General features: G+C 33.1%; 1 protein-coding gene across 4 annotated transcripts in view; it reads right to left on the bottom strand.

Moving 5' to 3' along the window:
* Positions 1-2,805: 2,805 nt before the first annotated feature.
* LOC116028287 (SUMO-activating enzyme subunit 2-like) overlaps positions 2,806-8,569 on the bottom strand; it is a 21,468-nt gene continuing 15,704 nt past the window's right edge. Inside the window, exons 5-6 of one of the 4 annotated variants that reach the window (XM_031269939.1) lie at positions 6,374-6,448; positions 2,806-3,029 (exon numbers count right to left, since the gene is read on the bottom strand). In XM_031269939.1, coding sequence (XP_031125799.1) covers positions 6,410-6,448 — 39 coding nt within the window. In that variant the 3' untranslated portion in view covers positions 2,806-3,029; positions 6,374-6,409. Of the gene's footprint in view, positions 3,030-3,939; positions 3,955-6,373; positions 6,449-8,569 lie in introns of those variants that run through there. The other 3 variants (XM_031269941.1, XM_031269938.1, XM_031269940.1) reach the window with 3 other exon arrangements.

Below are 8,569 nucleotides of genomic sequence, written 5' to 3'. Positions count from 1 at the left end.
TTGTGCGGACCATGATCCATGCAATAATGATTGGAATGAACTTGGGTTGTTGATTTGGTAGTATTTTGGGCCTAGAGGCTAGGCCTAGTTTGATCACGATGTAGCCCTTTCGTTTTCAAATTGACAAATTCGTTTCTTTTGCAATTTGACCTTTTATTTTTGGAGAGATTTGCAATTTGACCCTTATATACACACACACTGACACACACACAAATGTTTGGTGTGTCTCTCTATATCTTCATGTCTCTTTTTATTAGAGAATAAATTCCTTATCATTTTTTTAAGGAATAAGAGCCAAATAGACCACTGACCACACAAAAATGCAAAATGCAATTAGGTTACCGAACTCAAAAAAATTACAATTAGGTTCCTGAACACTACAAATATCTATATAGACAGTTGTATGCGTAATTGTCTATCACGATCAAATTTAATTTTTTTAGTTTTATTTATTTATAATATAATATGTAATATAAATTATTATGTTGAATATATAATGAATATTAGGTGAGAATGTAAAGTAGAAATATCCCTAATTATTGTAGATGGTCTCATAATTCTAACATTCTTTTCTTCAAAATGACACCTACAATCCTACAACAGCATCAAGTACAAATTGAATAATAGACATTGCTGAATTCAATAACCTAAATTTCTTGTATTCGCATGCTAAAATAAAACAAGGAATTTTAGTATTAGTTTTTTTTTTTAATAACAATTATCAATTCTAGCATAATTTGAAATTTAAATGAAAAAAAAAAACGACAATAAGCAAAAATCGTGCATATATGCCGAACTTGTTTTATCCAAAACTTTGACCACTTATGTTGTTTTTGAAAATAATTTTCGTTTTTCATTTACAAATTTTAAATACTTTCCCTTTTTACCATTTTTTTTTAATTTTGTATTTTACCACGGGTAATCTCCCATTTCCTACAAGTTATTCACATTTTCGCCAAATTTTCTATTATTATTAAATACGCTAGTAGGGCAAATTCTACAAGAAAATCTACAGATTTGTCTTGTGTTGACAAAGAGGAATATGATCAGTCAAAATTTGAAATTCGAAGGATTACAATTGATCAATTTAAAAGTGAAGAACTAAATGTGACAGAATCACAAAACTCGTAGGATTTGAGATGACATTAATTCTGTATTTAAAATATCAAAAAAGCTGCTGAACAAATGCAAGAGAATCCGAAACACCTTATTAATTGTTGTTTTCCGGTTTGGGTAAAAGCTTGCTGAAATGATTTAATGGCCTGTTTGGTTGGATGTAGTTTGGGGGGAATTGCAATTCATTGAATTGTAATTCAGTGAATTCCCAAACTACAATGTTTGGTTGGAGGGAATTGCAATTCCGCAGAATTGCAATTCCCTCCAAATGATGAATTGCAATTCATGGGGTAGCCCCCCATGAATTGCAATTCGGTGGAGAGGAGGGGCAATTTGTTGGTGTAAGGACAATTTTGCCCCTCCTCTCATACCCTTTGTCTTTTTTTTTTAATTTGAAATAATAATAATAATAATAATTATTATTATTATTATTATTATTATTATTATTATTTTGAAAGAATTATTATTATTATTATTATTATTATTGAATGAATTATTATTATTATACTTATTATTATTATTTTTTGAATGAATTATTATTATTATTATTATTATTCTTACTACTACTACTACTATTACTACAACAACTATCACAACATAAGGGTATTTTAGTCATTTTGTCACTTCTTACCTTTCAATTCACTGCACTCCTATTTCTGCATACCAAACACTGTAATTTCAATTCCTACTTTATTCATTGAATTACAATTCCACCGAATTACAATTTTTTTCCACCATAATTCCCTCCTCCCAACCAAACGCCCTGTAAACGTTGGGTGTTAAAAGTAGAAAAAAGAAAAAAAGGCAGGAAAATGGGCGCGTTTGTTCAAAAACGGTGGACTGCCGGTCCTACGTCGCTCGGGCCCACCTAGCTGGTCTGCTCCTGGCCCCGCGTTTGCCTGTCTCTCTCAGCTTGGTTGGCTCTCTTTCTCTCTCTCCACATATTATTATATATTACAAGGTGGACTTATGTACATATTCACATCAATTTAAAAACTCAATGTTCACAATTTTAGAATTTTATATTCACAATTTTAAATCTCAATATACAAAATTACATTACTCAATATTCACAATTCTTGAATTTTATATTCACAAATTTGTTATATAAATTCAAAAATTGTGTTATAATATTGAATATAGAGTTATGAAATTGTAAACATAGAGTTCTAAAACTGTGAACATAAAGTACTAAAATTGTGAATATGTACTTAGGTCCACCTTACAAAGTGGACCTTGGTCCATCGCATAACAATCGGTTCTCATCAGTCAAACTAGGTTCTGCCCAAATGTTAAATAATTAAAGGAATATCTTTTGGGCTTTATCCAATTTATCCTTTAACTACCTATTAAAATCTATAATCTATAATCAATAATCTATAATTCTATAATTATAATAAAGGAGCCGGGCTCCAGCCAATCAGAAGGCTGGATTTTCCCGCCTCTCAAAAAAAGACAGCTTTTTATCTTTTTTTTTTTGCTGTATGCGAAGCTGTGTTATCAGATTCAAAAATATGGATTTCCCGCCTGTTTAATAGCTGCTGTTAGGGTAATTATAGATTATGCATGTGATTTTAGTTCTGCAGGGTATGGGCTGCTGTCCAATTAGACATTGAAATTGAAAATTGAAAATAATATAATAATATAATATTTAATCAAACAGAATACCAGCCTTCTTCTATGCCTATAAATAGAAGGCTCCGGAATTACAAAATACAAATTGAGAAGGTAGTTCACTGGTTACAACATTCATAGCTACTCAAACTGCTCTGATTAGTTTCTCCAAAAACACTTTTGCTAGGTCTGTTCTTGCTGTTTCAGAATGACTGGGCAGTTCATAGTGGGTGTGCAGCTGCATCCTAAGCAAACCAATAAGGCAATTAGGTTGCGTTGTGTCCGTAGTTATGTAGTATCTGAAATGAAAAGAGAAACAACCATTAGAAGTCAGGAGTGCGTTTTCCATGATCAGCAGGTTTGTGGCTTATATTTTAACATGTTAACTGTGTTTTGGTTTTTTTCATTGTAAGAAATGTGCTAATCTTTGCCTTTTTGACTTTGAGTGTAGGGTATGTTCATTCATGTACACATACCTAAGGACCTTGTGGGGAAATATAACGACATATTCGTAGAAGGAAAAGTATATGGTCTTAAGAACTTCCTATGTATCACAAACTTTTTCAAATACAAGACAAGTATGCTTCGTTACATGATAAAATTCAAGCATGACACGCTTGTGAAGGAGTATAAGCGTGTTAATTTCCCTCAGACCATGTTTCGATTCAAGAGTTTCGAAGACATACTTTCCAAAAAAGAAATTGATGAGAAAATGTTAATAGGTAAATGGAAATTGAACTTATACATTTATAGCCAAATTTACCTTTTTATTTGTTTACTAATTGGTTTTGTTCTTAAAACTAGATGTGATTGGGCGTGTGGTTGAGATTTATTCTCCTGTTGAGAAGGTCATAGCCGGTAAACTGAGTAGGCTAATTGATTTTGTGCTTGAAGACACTAGGTTTGTATCTCTACTGAATTTGGTTTATAATGGTGTGTATGGGGTGTTGTATTCTGATTTTTTGAATTGGTATACAGTCAAAGACAAGTAAAGTGTACCTTGTGGGATGATCATGTTGATGAGCTAAGCCTGTATTTTAACTCTGCTGTTGTTGATCCTCTCATACTGTTGATTCAGCTGTGCCGGGCTAAAATAATGGACAGTAAGTGTCCTATGCTTTACTATCCATTGCTATTTTATTCTCACTGCTATTGGGTAGTTATTTCCTACTTTCTTGTGCAGATGGTGAGGTGCGAATCTGCAGCTCTTTCGACGCCACGCAGCTGTTTTTTAACCATTCGTGTAAGGAGTTTAGGGAACTAAGGAACAGGTCAGTTCAGTAAATACCTAACAAATCACGAGGTTGTGTTATGTTTCCTTAAATGATTCTAATCTAAATTTTTTTTCCTATTTCTAGATATAACACCAAGCTAACACCACTGCGATGTATCCAATCTAGCAGCAGACTGTGTGGTGCTAATATGGACTTTAGTCAGGGCAGTGATGATTTGGTGGTTACTCAGATTGAAGAAATTTACAGCAAAAAGAAGGTAAATCTAATGACTCTCTTTAAGTTTGAGCATTCTAGCATTTAGGGAAATAAGTTAGCTTATATTTACCTATATTGATCTATAACACATATAAGCACATGTTTTCAGTGGAGGTGCTTTTAACAATAAGCAGATAATCACAGGTCATATAGGCACCTGTTTTAAGAAAATAATTTCAGAAATTGCTGACTGCTTATATCACAAATTGGAAGCTGTTTTTAACAAACAAATCACATAATCACATAAGATCGGTGTTAAGGTTTTATTTACTGAACTATTCTGTGTCAGTGATTATGGCAGCATACAAATAAAACAATAAGCACCTGCTTGTAGTATTAAATTGATCATAGCACATACAAGCAAATGTTTTCAGCAAAGAATCATATAGCATTGTTATCAATTTCACGTATTCGAAGCTTTGTTTAACAACTAAATAACATAATCACATAAGATTACTGTTAACAGTTTAATTAGTGTACTGTTCTATAACTATTCTATAATGGGTCATAAGTGAGTATACAAGCAATGAAAAATTGTTTACAGTGTTTGTGTTTTGAATGTTATGTGATGATGAGTTTAATTTGCCTGGCAGCTTGGGGAGTATTGGGTTGCGGGTCGTATTGTTGATGTAGAGGGTGTGGTAGATTGGTATTATGTGTCTTGCAAGGATAACTACTGCAAGAGAAAGCTTATCGAGAAGGGTGGAATGATGGTTTGTGGTGGTTATAAAAGTTCTTGGCATGAAGGAGTCGTAAGATATAAGGTAATAGTTCGTGTGGCTGATGATACTGGAGATGCCCCGATGCTGATATGGGATCGTGAATGCTCTGATTTGGTCGGTGTTTCTGCGTCTGATTTATTGGCTAAATACCCTGAGGTTTGGCAATGTCTTTATGCTATTTTGTTCCTTACTTTTTAATTGTTGTGTTGTGATTAATGTCTTTTTTTTCTGCCTGGTTATAGGGGAATAAAGGAATTCCCCCAGAGTTGGGATGTTTACGTGGGTTGTCAATGCTATACAGAATTCTCATGAAAAAGGATCAGGATGAGAGTTACTACTCAGCCTTCACAGTTCTTAGCATTTGCAGAGATGAAAATGCTCTTGCCCAGCATTGTTCAAATCTGTTGGGAAGCAATGAAAGAGATGGTATTTCTGGTGATGGGCATTGTGTTTCTGGGGTATGTTTTCTCATTTTTTTTTTCTGATTCACAACAGGGTACTGTTGACTTATTTTATAAGCTACTAATTTATTGAACTCAATTTGTATGCTATAGGATTTCTTTTCTTCTGATGAGGAAGATTGTGTGGCAGTTGAGGAGGTTTCTCAGTGCTCTGGTTTAGAAAAGGTGACTGGTTTGGAAGATTTTGAAGAGGGGTTTGGTGTGGATGGTGCTGATGTAACTCTGAAGAGATCCCTATTGAAGGACTTTGATCGTTGTGGTAGTTCTAAGAAAAGTAAGGGTATTGTTGTGAACGAAGAAAAGTAGTCTGTTCAATGTAGTCTAAGTGTTAAGGTTATGGTTTTTGGCTTTGGTTTTTTGGAGAGTTGGTGCTTTTAAGTCTCATATTGTATTAGTCTGCTATTACTATGTAGCAGATCATTTTGGTGTTTTGTGGTTGGTTGATAAGGCCTTGCAGTAGCTTGTACTAGGTAGTTTGGCTGTAATATTATGTAATGATTTTGTGGTAACTACAGTAAAGTGTTTTGATAAGCACTTTACTCAGTTACCTAACAAAGTCATGTACTCATGTAACCATTATTATATGATCATCCTTCTTAACTTGGTAAGTAACACTCTGCAGTGGCAACTAAAATAATCATGTAACATATGATGAGTTACAAGTGAAGCTAAACATTTAACAAGTATTGCCCTTCTACATAAACATCAAAATTAACTTTGTTTTTATAGAACCAAGTTTCCTATTTGACTAGAGACTGAGATTAAGCAAACAGTGTGGTTCATATTTCAGTGGGATACTTGAGATAAAAAACAATCATGAGATATAGGTTATAGTAAGTAAGAAGAACGCTTTCATCTTCTTCAATTGGATGTGGGGTTTTTGATAAAAAAAAAAATATTCAACTGTGTGGAAAACAAACTTAATATTTAAGTTTTATAAAACAAATTTGTAAGTAATAAGTGAACTTACAGTTTTAAAAAAAGGAGAAAATTTGTAATCAACAAGTTAGCTTTTTTGAATATTACCATTCTCAGTGTCTTCATTCTGCATTCAAAAGCAAGTGATAAAGTTCAAACATGACACGCTCATGAAGGAATATTCGTTTCAAGAGTTTTGATGACATAAATTAAAAGTAAGGAATTGATGAAAAGGTGTTAATAGGTAAGATTTTCAACTATACAGTACAAACATTATTCTAATATTTGGAAGTATGCTAACATAACACAGTATAAGGTATGTTGTCCAAGTAACATATTATCATTCTTTACTGCAGATGTTATTGGCCGAGTGGTGGAGTCCGTATTTGTAGCTCCAGATCATTTGGTTTTTTTTCAGATTGTCTCAGCATTCGTTTACTTTCATTTGCAGATGGGGAAGTCCGTATTTGTAGCTCTTTTGATGCTACTAAGTTGTTTTTCAATCACTCTTGCAAGGAGTTCCGTGAACTGACAAACAGGTTAGTTTTCCTATTTTTGCAGCTTAAATGCTAATATTTCAATCACTGGATTGTTTTTCTTTTCTCCAGCTAAATGACTTACTTTAATTAGCTATAAAAGTAATTGTACACCGTTAAGGTGTATTGATTTTGTTTCAAGGTTGTCTGGTGGTAACCTGGCTTCTAATATTCCTCCTAATGATGGCTTGGTTACAATTATAACAGTAATTGTACACCGTTAAGGTGTATTACTGAATAAATTTATTTATTCTTTTACCAATTTCTCACAAATAGGTCACAATACCCTAATTATTGCAAACTTTACATAGACCTACCACTACTATCAAGCATTAATCGTTCAGGACTGAAGTAATCGCATGCATACTCAGAAAACAATCGTATTCATATTTGAAATTGCTGCAATAATTTAAATCATATGCATTTTCAGTTGCTAATATGGACATATGCATTTTTTTTTCAAAAAAAAAAAAAGGGAAAAGTGTCAAATTGACCCCCTAAGTCGAATGGATAGTGCAATTACGCCACCTAAGTAAAAAAAAAAAGCTTCATTCAAGCCCCTTAAACCCGTAAAATTGTTCAATTGAGTCCAAGTTGACTTGTTTATCAGGTTAAATCTGTGAGGTGTTGACACATGTTCTTTTTTATTTTAATTTTCAAAACAAATATTTTTATTTATTAAAATTATTATTTATTATTAAAAAAAAACAAATAATAAAATTTTTAAAAAAAAAAAAAAGTAAAAGAAAGAAGCCACCAGCCATGGAAGAAGAAGAGAAACCAGGGGTGACCCTCGTCGCCGGCGGGAAGGAGAAGACAAGAAGAACCGCCACCCCCGTAGCCACCACCACAACCGTCCCTCTCCCTCTCCTGCAAACTGAGATGCGGCAAGCGTGAAAGACGGAGCTTGAGCGATGGTCGATCTGGTTCATCTCTGCCGGCGAGGTGGACGGTCCATGGCTGGTGGCTTCTTTCTTTTACTTTTTTTTTTTTAAAATTTTATTATTTTTTTTTTTTTAATAATAAATAATAATTTTAATAAATAAAATATTTGTTTTGAAAATTAAAATAAAAAAGAACATGTGTCAACACCTCACAGATTTAACCTGATAAACAAGTCAACTTGGACTCAATTGAACAATTTTACGGGTTTAAGGGGCTTGAATGAAGCTTTTTTTTTTACTTAGGTGGCGTAATTGCACTATCCATTCGACTTAGGGGGTCAATTTGACACTTTTCCCTTTTTTTTTTTTTGAAAAAAAAATGCATATGTCCATATTAGCAACTGAAAATGCATATGATTTAAATTATTGCAGCAATTTCAAATATGAATACGATTGTTTTCTGAGTATGCATGCGATTACTTCAGTCCTGAACGATTAATGCTTGATAGTAGTGGTAGGTCTATGTAAAGTTTGCAATAATTAGGGTATTGTGACCTATTTGTGAGAAATTGGTAAAAGAATAAATAAATTTATTCAGTAATACACCTTAACGGTGTACAATTACTGTTATAATTGTAACCAAGCCATCATTAGGAGGAATATTAGAAGCCAGGTTACCACCAGACAACCTTGAAACAAAATCAATACACCTTAACGGTGTACAATTACTTTTATAGCTAATTAAAGTAAGTCATTTAGCTGGAGAAAAGAAAAACAATCCAGTGATTGAAATATTAGCATTTAAGCTGCAAAAATAGGAAAACTAAC

This window comes from Ipomoea triloba, chromosome 9 (genome assembly GCF_003576645.1).
Source record: "Ipomoea triloba cultivar NCNSP0323 chromosome 9, ASM357664v1".
Taxonomy (NCBI): Eukaryota; Viridiplantae; Streptophyta; class Magnoliopsida; order Solanales; family Convolvulaceae; genus Ipomoea; species Ipomoea triloba.
This window is presented reverse-complemented; position numbering and strand designations above follow the sequence as displayed.